Source organism: Bombina bombina, chromosome 2 (assembly GCF_027579735.1).
Source record: "Bombina bombina isolate aBomBom1 chromosome 2, aBomBom1.pri, whole genome shotgun sequence".
Taxonomy (NCBI): domain Eukaryota; kingdom Metazoa; phylum Chordata; class Amphibia; order Anura; family Bombinatoridae; genus Bombina; species Bombina bombina.
In genome coordinates, this window is record NC_069500.1 from 527,249,995 (window position 1) to 527,268,961 (window position 18,967).

General features: G+C 39.6%; 1 protein-coding gene across 1 annotated transcript; it reads right to left on the bottom strand.

Annotated features, from left to right (window-relative positions):
* Positions 1–1,652: 1,652 nt before the first annotated feature.
* PABPN1 (poly(A) binding protein nuclear 1) lies at positions 1,653–14,767 on the bottom strand. Its single transcript, XM_053702333.1, has 7 exons — positions 14,318–14,767; positions 7,794–7,908; positions 4,579–4,646; positions 3,243–3,349; positions 3,051–3,138; positions 2,654–2,802; positions 1,653–2,428 (listed from the first exon to the last, which is right to left on the bottom strand). The coding sequence occupies exons 1-7, from the start codon at positions 14,633–14,635 to the stop codon at positions 2,389–2,391; spliced, it is 885 nt and encodes a 294-aa protein (XP_053558308.1). The 5' UTR covers positions 14,636–14,767; the 3' UTR covers positions 1,653–2,388.
* Positions 14,768–18,967: the final 4,200 nt, after the last annotated feature.

Genomic DNA, 18,967 nt, shown 5'->3' on the forward strand with positions numbered 1-18,967 from the left:
AAAGACTGAATTAAATAAAAAAAATATATAAACTGGCCCTTTAAATATTTAACCCACCACTCTTACTGTATTGAAAAAGTGTGCAAAAACAAAAACACCAGAAACTGGCCCTTTGATAAATCCTGAAGAATAACAGGATACTGTGCCTTTAAATAGTAAAAGCAACTATTTTACCAAGCTGGGTAAAAAACGCTTCACTTTTAAAAAATTTTTAACTCATTTGTCCCGCAAGAAAAAAAAACTGACACCTCTTCGACCTCAACAGCTCTGCTGAGGCGCCTACCTGCCACCCGGTCTTCAGACCGCTATTTCCAGCAAGTTTGAGGTCGGGTCTCAGAACGCTATCAACCGCTTGCTTATTACTCAACTATGCGGTTCCAGCGTAACACACGATGACCTGATCTTAGATATCGGAACTCTGGAACAGACAATCACATACACTGCACGGCTTCTCTAGACCCGACTGAAGTGTGCAAAAATTAGCCCCACCCTTTGTGACCGTCAAAATCTTTACGCAGCTTCTCGGTTAAGTGTAATAAAAATAACCGATAGCCCCAAACTTAGCCCAGTGCTGTCATTGGAGCCCATGAGATATAGAATATATATATATATATATATATATATATATATATATATATATATATATATATATATATATATATATATATATATATATATATATATATATATATATATATATATATATATATAGTGCAGAGTCCATTGTGAAATATGCCCCAGAATAACAAAAACTGCACTTACCTTGATGCTGTCCGACAGCAGGACAGCTCCAACAGGTTTCCCTCATATAGCCCTGTGGAAAAAGATAGGGCCTGAGTTAGTTCTTGCTTAGGCCATCATAAGGGCAGCATCACAGTATGGGAGGCGCAGTGAGAATTATGTCCACCAGTTCCCATTGCTCTAAAGCCACCAATAGCTCTACTGTAGAGACTGATATGGCTATGAATGACTGGAGTGGGAGGGAAGGGAGGAGCTATATAACAGCTGTGCTGTGGTACTCTTTGCCTACTCCTGCTGACCAGGAGGCATAAATCCCACAAGGATGAAATCCGTGGACTCATCGTGTTTTTAAAAATAATAATAAAAAAAAAAAAAAACGTTTTATAAAAAATAGCCCCCCCCACCAAAAAAAAAAAATTGAGTGGGCTTACGCCACAATGAAAGAAATTAATCAGGTAACGTTTTACATAAATTGTTATTTCATATAGATGGCAAGAGTCCACGAGCTGTTACTGATGGGATATAATACCCAAGATGTGGAAGTCCAATAATGGGTGGGATAAAAGAAAAACAGCTATTTTCGCTGAGAAATTAAACCCAAAAAGTAATTATTTTCTTAAATTGAGGTATGTGCGAGGTGGGCAGCGTATTTATAGGCTTTTGAGGTTTGCCTCAACCTGGTAGGAATGTATATCCCATCAGTAACAGCTTGTGGACTCTTGTCAGCTATATGAAATAAATCCGGCTCTGAAAAGAGCAGAATGGCACGAGCAGCTAATTACTTCTGCATATGGATCCTCCTGAAGGATCCGAATGCACATACCTAATAGCAAGTACCAAACTCCCATTTTGGGATTACCACACTGTCATAAGCAAAAACCTTATTCAAAAATCCAAAATCCACACACGACTGTTTCCTTTTTTTTTTTATTTTTCTAATTTCCCCTTCCTGCCTGCCTTACATACTATAAAAAAATAAAAAAATAAAATCAAAAGAAAACAAAAAAAACATTCTGAGCTCAAAAAACAAAAAAAAATAAAATATATATAATAAAATCTAAAATACAAAACAAATACAACAAAAACAAAAAACTCCAAGCTCGTGTCTTCCAAGAGTACAGGAATCTGAGCCAGAATAAAATTAATGAAAAGGCTGTTGTGAGGGGCAGCCGAGTCTCTCCGGAAAACAAGCTTCTCCAATAGAAAGAAACCTGCAAAGATAAAAACGCGAAAAAAAAAAAAAAAAAAACACAAAACAAAAAACAGCAGGATGTTCAGACATCACCCCCACCCACAAAGAGAGTAGACGGTGACCCAAGGACATCACTTAATATAGGAAACATTTCAAGAGTAGCCTGGATCCCCTGACCAACAATTGTACAGTTAAAAGGACCCAAACCAAACACCACCCCAGTCCCAAAACACCCTGAGAATCAGGGTGTTAAAAATTCCCCTCCAACCTTACCTAGCAGACCCCACTATCTATATATTATATAGAATGCTTTGAAACATGGGGAGAGGGCATAGGAGGAAGGGGGAGCACAAAGGGACCTCATCTGAAACATTCATAAAATTCTTTCCAGTCTTCATTTTTTTTTTTTTCTTTTGAGTTTTTGCCTTTTTTCAGGTCTTCCTAAAATTATATTTTTAGTAAGGAGAATACCATGACGTCACTCGAGCACGACCCCTGAAAGAAATAAGGCTAGTGTAAAAAAACACATCAGTATAGATAATTTTCCCATTTAGGAACCACCCATATAAGAAAATCTTACAAAATCAATCGTTTTTGAATTGTGGAACACCCATGAATTTAAGTGCCAAAGCACTGCAATGCTAAACCCTCTAATAAGATAAACTACCCCTTAAAATATAATATTTCCACTATATCTAGGTGCAGAGCAGATTGTCAGACCTGTATACGCGTCCCCTCGGTCTTGCGGTGAAGCCACTGTAAAAACGTGATCGAGAACTGTACGACGCGGTCCTTGCCCTATATCTTGCCCGTGGAAAGCCCCTGTCTGTAGAACTGATACCAGGTCTGTTGGTTCTCTTGGGTACCACCTGTGAAAGCAGACTTTGTACAATTCTTCTGTTTTTTCACCATACATACAAATATAATCACAAACATAACAGGATGGGCAAACAATGGGAAGTGGATCTAGATGAGAAAAAAAAGTTAGAAGTTTAATCAGTTCATTTAACTACACTTAGGCAACATTTTGATTCCGTTGTATTTTGTAGGGTTAAGGGAACATTTTTTTTACTGTTAAGGGTACTTGCAGAGAAGTTTATTCTAAAAAATACATTACCTTGATTTGTCGCCCTCTGAAGAGAGACTCATCCAGTGCCATAGATGTCCTAACAGATTCCTTATCTGAAAACTCTATATATGCAAATCTGAGAAAACAAAAGCATACTGGTATGTTGGGAACAAGATCATGCAACTAATAATCCTATACACAACACAGATAAAACCGCCAGAGATGTGTAAAATTCCATACCCCTTTGGATGACCTGTGAACTTGTCGCATAAAATGGTCACCCTGTTCACAGAGCCACAGCCATGAAAATGAGCCTCCAATTCCTCTGCTGTTGCACCATAGTCTACCTGCAAAATTTTGAGAGAAAAATGTACACAATAAAAATAAAAACCATTGGTTAATAGAGCTGCGCATCTTCACTTGTCTCACGATTCGATTCGATTATCATCGTAACGATTCGATACGATTCGATTCTACGATGCATCGCGATGCATCACGATTACTGCCTATGATTTTCATGATCTTGTTCTATTCCATATTTTATATATATATATATATATATATATATATATATATATATATATATATATATATATATTGTGTGTGTGTGTATATATAATAATCTTTTAAACAACTGTGTAAGATGGAAGAGCACTTATAAACATAATGCTACAATATGCACAGAAATGTATGTGTAGATTTATTTTACAAAGGAAAACCAGCAGCAGTGTACTCACTCAAACATTCTCACAGAGTACATGCAGACATCTGAAACCTGACCCAGAGAGCATTACCAATAGACCTCCTCTCACATGTTCCGGTCAGGAATTTTTATGACACCTATCCTAAAGAGCCGACAGCAGCCTCATGTAAACAGTGAATCTTTTCTTGTATTATAGATTCACTGTTTACTGTTGCGGTCTCTGCTGCATGTTTCCTCTGTCAGATCCCTAGCCCAAACGAGCATTTGAGGGTTGCTGTAAAACTTTTGACTTGCTGTATCTAATAGCAACCCTCAAATGCTCCTTTGGGCTAGGGGTCTGACAGAGAGGAAACATGCAGCAGAGACCGCAACAGTAAACAGTGAATCTATAATACAAGAAAAGATTCACTGTTTACATGAGGCTGCTGTCGGCTCTTTAGGATAGGTGTCATAAAAATTCCTGACCGGAACATGTGAGAGGAGGTCTATTGGTAATGCTCTCTGGGTCAGATATCTGCGCAGAGTGCACAGCAAGTCCTGATGTGGTGTAGCTGGGGGCTGTAACCAGATTAATCCTGACACAAATGCTGTCGGCTCGTCTGCTATGTGAGAGAGGCGGGGTCACGTGACGTTGCGCGATGATGTCACCCCTGAATCGATTCTGATCTGCACTGCATCGATGCAGCATCGTTAACAGGCTGCATCGCGATGCATCGCAGAATCGATTATTTTAGGCACCCCTATTGGTTAAGTTACTAGAATTTTAAAACACACGTTAAGAATGAATATGCACCTGATGCAGCCCACCCTATGGGTGAAAAACTCAATTACTTTGTCTATAGTAGACTATAAAAACGTGAACACACAACTTACATTTCCTACGTATATTGACCGGGCATCAGCCTCCATCTTCTCTTCAACAGACATGATGACTGGGCCAGCTAAAAAAATGAAAGAGTCAAACTGCAGTTCTAGTTTTGGTCATTCCACTCTTAGAATGGAGTTTAGTTACACTGTCAACATGGGGGGGGGGGGAGAAGGTACATGGTTTATAGTAGCGTTTTTAAAAGCTGCTACTGAGCATGAGCAAAAAACGCACACAGAATCAACACTTTACCTCTTAAAGGGCCATTAAGCAAATTTTATTTATAAAGAAAAAACTCTGCAATATACTTTATTTTGTCCCTTTAACTCCATTCTGAAGTTGTGAGCTTTTCAGTTCCTGTTTTGAATATATGTTCTGCACTTCCATTTCTCACAGCCATTGGTTACACACACTCTCTAGTGACCTATTTATAACTGTCCCCAATTGGCCACAGCAGAGAAGGCAACCTATGTTAAAACATGGCAGCTCCCATAGTTTTATAGACACTAAACATTTTACAAAATAAGTAAAGATTTAAACTGCTAATAAAGCTTTTAAAAAAATAAAAATCTACATGTTATTCAGACTAATCTTTTCTCTGAAAGCATCATTCTGTCCAGCATTAAGTGTTTAAAGGGACATGAAACAATTTTTTTCTCTCATGATTTAGAAAGAGCATGCAATTTTAAACAACTTTCTAATTTACTTCAATTAACTATTTTGCTTCATTCTCTTGATATCCTTTGCAGAAAAGCATATCTAGATAGACTCAGAAGCTGCTGATTGGTAGCTGCACATAGATGCCTTGTGTGATTGGCTCCCCCATGTGCATTGGTATTTCTTAAACAAGATATCTAAAACATGAAGCAAATTGGAATGATGTATAAAATAGTATTCTCTACTTGAATCATGAAAGAACACATTTACTACCCATTCCCCAGCTTTGCACAACCAGTTATATTAATATAGTTTATAACATTTAAAAATCTAAATGTCTGCCTGTTTCTAAGCCACAACAGACAGCCTCTTACCACATGCTTTTATATTAGCTTTTCACAAGAGACTGCTAGTTCATGTGGGTCATATAGATAACATTGTGCTCTCTCCCCTCTCCCGTGGAGTTGTGGCTGACACTGCACTTACTGGCTAACGTGCAAGTCAATAGAAAATAGCCATGTAATCAGGGGCTATCAAAAGAGGCTTAGATACAAGGTAATCACAGAGGAAAAAAGTATATTAATATAAACATGTTGGCTATGCAAAACTATGGAATAGGTAATGAAGGGATTACCTTTTGCTCTTGGTATCCTTTGTTGTAGGAGCAGCAACGCACTACTGTGAGTTAGCTGAACACATCAAGTGAGCCAATGACGAGAGGTATATGTGCAGCTACCTCACAGTAATTGCTGCTCCTGATCCTAAGTATGCGTTTCAGCAAAGGATGCAAGAGAATGAAATAAATTAGACGTAAAATTAAGTTTGTTTATAACTGTTTTATCTGAATCATGAAAGAAATTGTGAGTGTCGTGGTTCTTTAATGCTACAGAATACAAAGACCTTTTAGACAATAGTGTAGAGCTGCAACAGCTAATCAATTATGAAAATAGTTGTCAGCGAATCTCATAATTGATTAGTTGGTTTGCAATTAGTTGGTCTGTACATGACACCAGCTGCTTCACATGGAATTGGGTTTTATGGTTATGCACTTAGCCTAAAGGACGTCTACAGATGTTTACTTTTCACTTCTTCAGAACAGTATAAGTTAACTACTCCTGGCTCATGTGCAGAAATAATAGGAGTCATCATTTGGATTGTTTACATTAAATCATGTGATTTGGGGTTATGCTCTGCATGATATAGTGCAGAGCTTGTTATTTACACCCAGCACTAGATTAATGGGAGTTATTTGAATTGATGTGCACCATTATCTGTTTGCACAATTATTAGCGTATTGCTTGGTATTGCTGATTATATGTACTGTAAAAATAAATGTGTAAGGCTTTGTCCTGTTATTGATATATATTTTTAAATTATATATTTTTCCCTAACCTTATAGTTGGTTATTTACCATTGCATATAGATATTCAAGATATTTTTTTTTATGTTAGAATGAAGGCTAGGCTAACTTTGTTGAGAGGCCCCTTGTCAAGGTGGAACACACTTAGCATTGGTGAGGAGCTAACAAAGATAAATATCCCACCTTCGCAAAACCCTACTTATGCATCTCAGGTACCCCAACACCATCTGAGCGCCTCTTCTCTGCTGCAAGTAAAATAGCTTGTAAAAAAAAAAAAAAAAAAAAAAAAAAAAGAGAGAGCCAGCCTCAGCCAGAAGCAAGTAGTCAGGTTAACATTTTTGCATTTTAATGCAAAGTTTCTGGAAGAGTGAATAACAGTGTTATAAACAGCGAGTCTCTTTCCAGCTCTACCTCTTTTCAAACAGTTTGTGGTTTTGTTTTATTATAAAAATGTGTTCTGCTGCTTAAAAAATGAACAGTTGTGTAAATGTAAACTTTTAGTCTGAAGTTTATATTTGTAACACTTAGTATGTGAATTTTATTTTAAATATAGGAAACAATTATTGATTTTTTGTATCCGATTAATCGAAATAATAATCGGCCAATTAATCAATTGTGAAAATAATAGTTAGTTGCAGCCCTAATAGAGTGCTTCCACCTATTTGTGCAAGAGTTTGAGAAGACTGTTTCCTGTTCCAGCATAACTGTGCCCCTTCATATAAAGCAAGATCCATGAAGACCCGATATGGAGGAACTAGAGGCCTGTGCAGAGCCTCGACTTCAACCCAATTGAGCACCTTAGGGATAAATGGGAACTCAGATTGTGAGCCGGACCTTCTTATACAAGATCAGTACCCGACCTCACAAATGCTATTTTAGCTGAATGAGCACAAATTCTTATGTAACGCCTAGTTTGTTTTCAGACTAAAGCCCAGATTGGTTCCTCTAAATAAGGCAGATAGGTAAAGTTTGGCTATAGAAAACAATTTATAGTAAAAAATAATGTTTTAAAAGCATTTAATCTCAGCTGTTATAGCAACACAGCAGAAATGTCTTGTAGTTGCAAAGTGTTTGCTGTGCCCTAAACCCAGCAGATACCACAAAAGCTGCATTTCAGCCTTCCAGTATACAACATTTATTTCTAAGAACTTATTGAAGCTTCCACTACCATTCACTCAAGCTCTTCCTAAGTCACAAAATACTCACCATTTCCAGGAGGAGGGCTCATGTTCATCTGTTTCTCAACCTCATTCTGCAGCTCTTTCAGTTTCTCTGCCTCCTCTTCCATCTCCCTAACCCGTGCCTTGATTGCTTCTAACTCCTGTTCATGAAAAAGATTAAAGGACCAGTCAACACAGTAGATTTGCATAATCAACACATGCAAGGTAAGACAATGGAATAGCACTTAGGTCTGAACTTCAAATGAATAGTAGATTTTTTTTTCTGACAATTTTAAAAAGTGGTCTATTTCCACTGCTCCTGTACCATGTGACAGCCATCAGCCAATCACAAATGCATATACGCTTATTCTGTGAATTCTTGCACATGTTCAGTAGGAACTGGTGACTCAAAAAAGTTTAAATATAAAAAAAAAAAAAAAGACTGCACCTTTTTTTTTTTAATGGAAGTAGATTTGAAAGTTGTTTAAAATTGCATGCTCTATCTGAATACTACAAGTTTAATTTTGACTTGAGTGTCACTTTAATGAGTAAAGCACCCAAAACAAACATTTTAGTAACTTGCAGACAATTGTGGGACTATTATCCAGCTTATCAGCACCAGGCCCTCTGACTACAAATACATATAGAAAGATCAGTATCCTGCCAGGAACAAACAGCTCAGTGGCTTATTCTGTCCCAGTTACCACCTGGCAATTTGGGGCTGGTCTGACCTTGTTAGGTGGGATCAGAAATATACTTTAGGAAAGTTCTACTTTGTGAAAAGCACAATTGGGCTAAAAGAGGTTGCTCCTGGGTGGCAACTCGCCATAGAACAAGCTACTGAGCTGGTAGAGCGTTTTTCTTTCTGTATGCATTTGAATTACAACCCTGGGGAGATCCCCCTTAGGGTGATGGGGAAATCAGATATTGACTCCTTGCCCAATGTTCTTAGAGGGATATAGCTCCACCACACTGAACACACACTGACCTTGTTCATACCAGCCCCAAATGGTTCCTGACCTGTTCATATAACAGACCATCATGAGTAGGGACAAATACCATTTTAACAGTCAAGAACCTAAATATGCATAATCATACATAGTACGATAATTATAAAAAGAGCAAATATATGACAAGCTCATAAAGTGTAACATTCATATGCATGAATAGGAACTAACCAGAAAAAAATATAACCAAGATAGATAAGTTAGTTCCTATTCATGCATATGAATGTTACACTTTATGAGCTAGAGAACAGCTCTGTTTAAAAAGAACAGCCTAATGTGGAGCAGCACTGAAAAGTTAAAGTGCTAACAGTTCCTGTTCTTTCTGCGATGACATCTCAGACCACTCTATGTTCTGCCTTGGGGCCCCTCAATGAGGAGATAAAAATAAAAGAACAAAAAACATATACAGTGTATAACGTTAAAGGGACACTGAAACCAATATTTTTCTTTTGTGATTTCGATAGAGCATGCAATTTTAAGCAACTTTCTAATTCACTCCTATTATCAATTTTTCTTTGTTCTCTGCTATCTTCATTTGAAAAAGGTAATTGTTTTTTTGGTTCAGAACTCTGGATAGCACTTTTTTATTGTTGGATGAATTTATCCACCAATCAGCAAGGACAACCCAGGTTGTTCACCAAAAATGGGCCGGCATCTAAACTTACATTCTTGCATATCAAATAAAGATACCAAGAGAGTGAAGACAATTTGATAATCAGTAAATTAGAAAGTTGCTTAAAATTGCATGCTCTATCTGAATCACAAAAGAAAAAAAATGTGGGTTCAGTGTCCCTTTAAGTCTAATAAGGATACTAGTATAAGAGGTGAGGAGCACCCCAAAAATATATCTAAGAGGAGGCTGGATCAAGATTATAACTGTATAGAAAGTAGGGTTGCACCGATACCATTTTTTTATGGCTGAGTACAAGTACCGATACTTGTTTTCAAATACTCGCCGATACTTTTTTTATGTCATGTGACATACCAAACACAATACAGACTAATTATTTAAGATTCCTTCTTTATAATTATAAAAGGACTAATTCAAAAGACATTATGAAATAAAAAAGTTCACTGAACAGGTTTATAAATAAAAAATATTACAATAAAATATTAAATTTAAAGGGGTGATACAATTGGGTTGTAGGGCTGTTATATAACATCAATCTGACATTTGTATGGAGGTTTGACTCTAAGTTGAACAGTCTTTCACTTTCCTCACTACTGCATGGGGCAGAAAGATATTTTTGGGCCATTTTAGCCAGAGCTGGAAACCTGTTTATTAACTGCCCAGTACTTCAGGGGTTTGTCTGAACGAGGTACAGTGATCTCTCCTACAATAATACAAATAACAATTTGTATTGGCAGAACAGTAGTAAACAATTTTACTACTATTTTTAGTTTAGACTCCTCTCCAGTTTAAAATTAAATGGGAACATGCAGTTTGAAAAAAACTCCACAAGATAGCATATGGGTAGGAAGTGGAAGTATCGGTGCATTTGCACGAGTACAAGTACTCATGCAAATACTTGGTATCGGTACCGATACTAGTATCGGTATCTGTGCATCCCTAATAGAAAGTACTAGGTAAATGAAACAGAACTTATTACGACATATCAAGTTAATACTTAGTCACTGTAGAACATATTTCACACAGCTGACTGACAAATAACATCTAGTAAATAGCCATAAGCCACTAGCAAATGACCTGATTAAAGTAATAGTATGCAGTGAAATCTAAGGGGTATGACCCCCAGTATGGTACCAATAACCTGTATACCAGTCTATTCCAGTGCCCGAGTTATCTAATAACACACGAGAACATATATACGGAACATATTTCACACATATTATAAATTAAAGTTAGGCACAGAGTAATGTCACCTTGATGTGCATTTCGCTTCAGCTTCTTTAAAAGGCCTTTTGAAGAAGCTGAGGCAAAATGCGCATCAAGGCGACATTCTGTGCATAACGTTAATTTATAATATATGTGTGAAAAATGTTCCACATATTTTTAGTATATATGTTCTCATAAGTTTAGATAATTTGGGGACTGGTACACAGGTTATTGGTACCGTTTATGAGCTTGGCAGTAGCTCATGATTTACTCTCCTCTTTGGGATTTCCGTGTGCTGGACACTACCTACCTATTTTATCAGAATATACACTTCAGGAAAGTTACCCTTTGTGAAAAGCACCATAAGGCTAACTTGCCATAAAACTAGCTAACGAGCTGTTCGTTCCAGGTACATCGTTTCTTTCTGTACGAAACTCTGACTGCCCTTTAAAAACATTTTTAAAAGTGAAGTCTCCACTGCTCTATTGGTAGACACAAGCATGATGAGACAGACACACAGAGTGTTCGGGGATGCTACTGAGAGCTTTTATCACTCATGTTCAGCTTTCTGGCCTGCTGTGTTGCAACTCTAGTAGACCTTCCCCGATATAGGCCTCCCTGCCAATCTGACCTGCTGGATCCTAGACGCTGGGATGAGTCCAAGGAAGGGCCTGCTGGGAACAGTCAAAGTACTCACAACTCAAGGGCCATTCTCACCCAGACCACTCTAATGGTGACTGTCAGATTTCCAGTGGAACCAACCAGACATCACATCCCCAGCCAAACCTGCTTTCCAGAAAAGCTGTATTATACCACTAGATAACCCTTAACAGTAAAAATGCTCCTGTAGTCCCAATGGCTGCACTTACATTTGCACTAAAATGCAGCAAGAAGGTAGCTGTAACTTGAAATGAATGAAAAGGACATAAAGGCTTTGGGAGAGCTTTACACCGGGCCCCCATTCAATTCCCAATAGTCTTCCTACACGAACACATGACTGGCCCTGATTGACCATGGACACTGCCTCAGTTGGCTAAAAAGGATGGACGTACCATTATGTCACTAGGGTCCTTAAGACCTGGGGTTTTTTCCACAATGTAATTGTATACCCATTTAAAGGAAGGAGTTAAACAACTTGACATCCCACCCCCCTTACACACTTAAAAAAATAAATTAAAAAAAAAAAAAAAAAAAAAAAAAAAAGCATGCCACTACAGCCAGAAAACTACATGCTCTATCTACCCTGCTCTGTGTGTTTAACCCCTGCAAAGGGGTTAAATACAGTAAAAGTTCACCATGGCACCTCAGTGCACTGCTGGTCACGAGCAGACCTTGTAGCGTTGATAACAGGTGAAATAATCAGCTGGATTAGTAAACATGGTTATTTGACCTGCTTTCATCCAAGTAATCTTAAAAACCTGGCCTGTTGGGGAGGCCTGAGGACATGTTTGATAAACAGAGCATGTGATTGTTCCAGCTATTATAGCCTTATAAGAAATCATGAAAATCTGGCCTGTCAGGAGGTATTTAAGAACTAGAGTTGAGACACTGCTTTGCAGGACATGGCATCTATGTGTGTATTCTGCTCCTAAAAGGCTCACTAGTCAGTTCCTACTCAACAGCACCAATGCACTATGGCTCCCAAGTGTGACCATGTTTAACCCTTGCAGAAGCTATAAAAAATAACCGAAAAGCATTTGTACAATTAGGGATGCACCGAAATTTCGGAAAAACGGTTTTAAAATCATTTGGGGGAAAAAGTCATTTTCGGTTTTCGGCCAAGGGCATCCTGAATTTTTGATTTCGGTCTAGAATTTTCATTTCAGTGCATCCCTATGTACAATGATAAAAAAACTCTTTCACTGAGGCAATCTTATTGCTGCATTATGCTATTAATTTAATACAGAGCTACCAGAAGTCGTAATCTTGGATGCTGAAGACCAGGTTAGGTCAGGGTTGATATATTTTAGTTGTAGGGGCCAGACATATATATACATACACACACACACCCAGTGTGACATTCTAGGGACCATGGCTCCTACAATTTGAAGAATCCTAAAATTACATTACACTGGCATTGCCTAAAGGAAGAGCCAAGAGAACCCCTTTTTAAACTCAGAAAACTGGTGCTGTTCTAGGACACCAAAAGCAGCCTAAATATCGCAATCACTCTTGCATATTTAGGGGTAGATTTACCAAGCCCCTACGGCAGCAAGTTCTCGCAAGAACTTGCTCGCCGTGATTTATCAAGCAGCGGTCACTAGACCGCTGCTTCCCTAAGCTATTCGCCACCTCTAAACTGGCGAAATTCAATCTCCTCGGTCGAGTACGACCGAGGAGATTGACAGCTCCTGCCCGCACATGATTGGCTGTGCGCGGGCAGGGGGCGGGATTGCACGCGAGCACAAAATTGCGCTCGTGTGCCATGCCAAATACCTGCGGGTAAATTCACCCCGCACAGGCGAGCTGAGGCGTACAGGGGCGCATATACGCGCCCCTGTACGCCACAGCTATAATAAATCTAGCCCTTAGTTGTCAGTGTTAAAGTGATGGTAAACTTTACAAACTTTTAAAATCAGGTCCTTAATCTACGTGATTTTGGAGGGACTTTAATTGATCACTTCTAATGAAGATGCGCTGTAATGTACTTTTTAATCTAGCCGTTCCATTCAAATACTCCACAGGTTGCCCACTTCCAAAACTCATTTTGTGAGCTTGCAGTTTGAACTGTTATCTAATTTGCCCTCTAGCTGTACACTGATTGGTGAACAGTTCAAACCCTTTAGCTCACAGAAATACATTTGTTTTGAAGTGTGCAGTCAGAGCATGCGGTATTAAAATGTAAGTTACAGCGCATCTTTATTAGAAGTGATCAATTAAAGTCCCTCTAAAATATCACAGATTCTGGCCCCCAATTTTAAAACATAACGTTTACCATCACTTTAAAGGAAAAGTCAACACCTAAATTATTGTTTAAAAAGATAGATAACGTCTTTACTACCCATTCCCTAGCTTTACATAACCAACTTTGTTATATTTACAGTTTATAAAACATTTAAAACTCTAAATGTATGCCTGTTTCTAAGCCACTGCAGACAGCCTCTTGACACATGCATTTTATTAGCTTTTCATATCTGAGCCACATAGATAAGACTGCTCTCTCCAGTGGAGTTGTGCATGACAATGCACTAATTGGCTAAAATGCAAGTCAACAGATATGACATAGCCATATGATCAGGGGTGCTGTCAAAAGAGGTTTAGATACAAGGTACTGAAGAGGTTAAAAGTATATGGCTGTGCAAAACTGGGGAATGGGTAAAAGTGATAATCTTTTTAAACAACATTTCTGGAGTAGGCTGTTTCTTTACGGGGTAGCTGAATCATCCAAACTACAGCAATCATTGTTCTGTAATATTGGAGATACAATTGCTGTATTACTTTATATAATATTGACTTGGGGGGGGGGGGGGTGAAGAGACCCTCTTTGTTTGAGCTGGCAAATATTTATAACCCTACACAATGGTCCGCTATCCACAGCTTCGGGACCACGACGCTACATATTCATTGATGCACCAAAACTAACGACCCCATAGAACCCTGAGACAGCGAACAATCTAAAAGCAAATTCAGCCATTTCTGAAGGCTTCTGGTACACTGCGTGTTAGCTCACGTGCCTCCTCAATATTACCGTCACAGGCAATAATCTCACTGCATCCAGGTGCTTACCGGGTCCTCGATCACAGGAACTCCGCCGATCTCCCCGGGATCCTCCTCTTCTAGCTCCTCTTCTTCCAACTCCTCGAGACCTCCAGACCCCGCGCCTCCAGGAGTGCCCCGTACCCCAGATCTCCTCGCAGCCAACCTTCGGATAGCGGCACTACCTCGGCTCCGCCTGCCCGGTCCCAAAAGCTCTAAGTCCAGATCGTGACCCATCGGATCGTCACCCCCCGCTTCTTGACCCACATCGCTGGTCTCGGCACCGCTTCTCAAACCGTTTTCATAGTCCGAGCCTCGCATCCCTGCAACCGAAGACAACGCAGCCATCTTGTGCCGAGACTAAACACCAGGCCGCAAGAAACACCCTTTAAAAATGAGAAAGGCCTAGTATTAGGTGCTAAATGTGCCACTCAAAATGGAGCAGCCGCTGGTTGGCTAGTTTTGCGCTTATTGTTTCCTATGGCGCCAGAGACAAGTTCCGTTTTTCAGGTGTTCCTTGATTGGAGTTTCAGGGTTGTGCATCAGCGAGAGGCAGGGCCACTGTGGACACGCCCACAATTTTGCCTGCTGGTTTAAAATGACTGTTTTAAAGCGGTTACCTCATGATTCTATTTTCCTTCCTGCCAAAAAGGTTCATTTGAAATTTTGAATATCATTTATATTCTTGTTCTATGTCAAAAACATATCGACAAAAAAACAGCAGCATCTAGGTTTTATAGTTGCCTTTTTTTTCCACCAGTGTCAACCTGGAATTGTAGAGAAAAACTTAACAGAAATAGAGACTTGTTTTATTTACCTATCTACACTATATATATTTTTAGTAGACAACCCAAGGTAATGACCTAGGCCCTTTTTGGTTTATCTCATGCCACTACTTGGCAGCCAAATGAGATTAAAAAATAATTTTTTTCACAATTTGTTAAATTCTCACTGAAATTATTTACACACAACTACAGCACTGCTGAGCAGTCATAAGACAAATGGTTGTAAAAGCTTCTCTAGAGCCCCCTTTGTTCAGAAACAGCAGAGATGCATGGCTTTGCCATTGTTTTTAGCAATTAGAAAGTGGTTAATTGCAGCTGTGCACCACACTTATAAAATTCCAGGTAGCGAAGAGGTTAATAAGGTAGCGTGTACAACTAATTTTAGATGTAGAGTAGAGATTACCTTCCCACCCGACACCTCCCACCCCAATATCTACCTGATCCCTCCAAAACAGCTCAAATCCCTCCCTCATCTCTCACTGGTCACCACTGGCACCTCCTACCATAGCCAAAAAGTCACATACTCATCCTCAGCCCTGGCATATAGTGATGGGAAGTTCGGTTCATTTAGATGAATCGGTTCATTTCGGACAGTTCGATTAACTGAACCGATTCATGAACCGATTCATGAACCGATTCATCAGTTCACTTGAGCATGTGATGCAGAGCTGCAGATTCTCTTACTGCAGACTCTCTGCCCACTGATCCGATGTTTGAATCATTAACCCTTACAGAAGCAGCAGGTCTCAACCTTATATTTATTTATAAGCCATACAGAGTTTTGGTTTATAAATATAAGGTTGAGACCTGCTACTTTTGTAAGGGTTAATTTAGGTGCAGTTGCACTTCACAAAATTGGAGTCACCCACCTAAATGGACATACAAAGGTTATTCATGAAAGTGAAGTGTTAAATCTTTAAAAACACAAAATGCACAGAAATGAAGGATATAAACAATTTACCATCTCACTGATTTAATTCAACACATTTATTTCTGTCACAACTGTTAAAAGTACAAGTCTAAGAATAAGAAACATTTATTATTTTAACAACAAAACGAACCCAGCCAGTACACAACACAGACTGCAGTTAGGACCGCATTACACCATTCTTTACAGCTATGGCATCGCTCACTTCATATACACATAACCGCTCTCTGCTTCCGAGCACAATATAAGATTATCATCAACTCTCGGTAACCATTTTTAAGGCGTGACTCGTGCATTTACACTAAATCTAAAGCAAAGGCACCGTTATTTAGTGTGTGGCACAACTTTTATTTCTTTTTGCCTTAAAAAATTTAAGCCGCTTTTCTTCAGACTTCCAATGCGCGTCTTTTATAATCAATACGGTCCCCAGTTCTGTAGTATAAGTTAGTTACACTGCGATGTGAATAACAGAGACTTTAGAAGTTAAAAACTCCCCAAAATGAATAAACACGCCCTGTTACATACGTCACGAACAGGGTCTTCTATTTGAATCAGTGTACTGTTAGCTAACTGGTTTGCAATGAATCTGTCTGTTAACAGTACACTGAGTCGTTTGCTAACAGTTCACTTCTTTTGAATCAGTGAACTGTTAACAGACTGATTCATTGCAGACGAGTTAGCTAACAGTACACTGATTGAACAACACTGGTAATACGATCCTAGAGTGAGATTCTGCTGTGTGATTCATTAAAGGAGGAGTTAGCAGAGCAGAACTCACTCTAGGATCGTATTACCAGGGCTGCTGATGACTCAGGAACTGAACTGTTTCAAACGAATCAGTTCAGTCTGATGTACTGATTCATTCAGTTCAGTGAAAAGATCCGGTTCAAATGAACGATTCGTTCATGAACCGGACATCACTACTGGCATATACTCCTCTGACACACTACAAACGTAGATGTTCCTGCACTGCTGAGCGACATTGGAGAAAATCCTGTTGTTCAGGTGGCGTCCTTTATTACTAATTTATCTTTAACTCCTACTATTCTGCCCTTAACCCTCTCCAAGCAGGACTACTTCTCTACTCTTATCTCTACTCTTTCTTCAAACCCAAAACGTCTGTTCTCCACTTTTAACACCTTTATCCTCCCACCTCCTATTTCCACTTCTCTCTCAACTTAAGATTTTGCCAAACACTTCACCAACAAAATAGATTTCATCAGAAACTAAATCATCTCCCAACACACTACTAGTCTCCAACCACCTCAACCAATAACTGTTGTCCGAAACCCGCAAAGTTTTTTTTTTGCTGCTACTGAGGAAGAAGTTTCTGCCCTTATATCCTCCTCTCACCTCACTACCTGTCCCCTTTAATTTCTCCCTCATGCCTTAAACATGCACTAATCACGCCTATCCTCAAAAAATCTTCTCTTGATCCATCATCTCCATCCAACTACCAGCCTATTTCCCTACTCCCCCTCGCCTCAAAACTTCTGGAAAGTCTTGTACATACACATTTATCACATTTCCTCACATTAAACTCCCCCCTTGATCTATTGCAATCTGAATTTCGCTCACAACTCTCTACAGAGACTGCAATAATTAAAGGGACACTGAACCCATTTTTTTTCTTTTGTGATTCAGATAGAGCATGCAATTTTAACCCCTTAACGACTGACGACGTGCAGGGTACGTCCTCTAAAAAATGTCAGTTAACGACCAAGGACGTACCCTGCACGTCCTCAGTCTGGAAAGCAGCTGGAAGCGATCCTGCTCGCTTCCAGCTGCTTTCCGGTTATTGCAGTGATGCCTCGACATCGAGGCATCCTGCAATAACACTTTCTGGCCATCCGATGCAGAGAGAGCCACTCTGTGGCCCTCTCTGCACCGGACATCGATGGCCGGTATCGTTGGTGGGTGGGAGCCGACTTGGGAGGCGGGTGGGCGGCCATTGGTGATCTCTGTAAGGTTGAGGGGGGCGGGATCGGAGGCGCGCACGGGCGCGCGCGCGTGCACGGGGGGTGGCGGGCGGGCGCGTGCATGGGGCGGGAGCGGGTGGGAACCGCTACACTACAGAAAAAGTTAGGAGTAAAAGTGTAATTAAAAATTAAATAAACATTTTTTTAAAAAAGCATCTAAGCGATCTGGAAGGGTGGGAGGTTGGTATTGGGGGGGGGGGGGGGGGGGGAAGCTACACTACAGAAAAGGGACATTTTTTTTAATAAAAAAACATATTTTCACTAAAATGGGTACTGGCAGACAGCTGCCAGTACCCAAGATGGCGCACATTAAGTCAGAGGGGGAGGGTTAGAGAGCTGTTGGGTGGGGGATCAGTGAGGTTGAGGACTAAGGTGGATCCTACACAGAAGCATATGTAAATATGCTAAAAAAATGCACAAAAAAGCCCAAATTTTCCTTTTATTTTAGTACTGGCAGAGTTTCTGCCAGTACTTAAGATGGCGGGGACATTTGTGGGGTAGGGGAGGGAAGAGAGATGTTTGGGAGGGATCAGGGGGTCTGATGTTTCAGGTGGGAGGCTGATCTCTACACTAAAGCTAAAATTAACCCTGCAAGCTCCCTACAAGCTACCTAATTAACCCCTTCACTGCTAGCCATAATACACGTGTGATGCGCAGCGCCATTTAGCAGCATTCTAATTACCAAAAAGCAACGCCAAAGTCATATATGTCTGCTATTTCTAAACAAAGGGGATCCCAGAGAAGCATTTACAACCATTTGTGCCATAATTGCACAAGCTGTTTGTAAATGATTTCAGTGAGAAACCTAAAATTGTGAAAAACTTAACGTTTTTTTTAATTTGATCGCATTTGGCGGTGAAATGGTGGCATGAAATATACCAAAATGGGCCTAGATCAATACTTGGGGTTGTCTACTACACTACACTAAAGCTAAAAATACCCCAAAAAGCTCCTTACATGCTCCCTAATTAACCCCTTCACTGCTGGG

Excerpts from the sequence above, each read along its gene's own strand:
- PABPN1 (XM_053702333.1), bottom strand. The coding sequence starts at position 14,635 with ATGGCTGCGTTGTCTTCGGTTGCAGGGATGCGAGGCTCGGACTATGAA. Across the intron at positions 4,647-7,793 it reads GAGCCCTCCTCCTGGAAATG|CTGGCCCAGTCATCATGTCT; the intron begins GTGAGTATTTTG and ends TCATTTTTTTAG. Across the intron at positions 3,350-4,578 it reads GGTCAATATACGTAGGAAAT|GTAGACTATGGTGCAACAGC; the intron begins GTAAGTTGTGTG and ends AAAATTTTGCAG.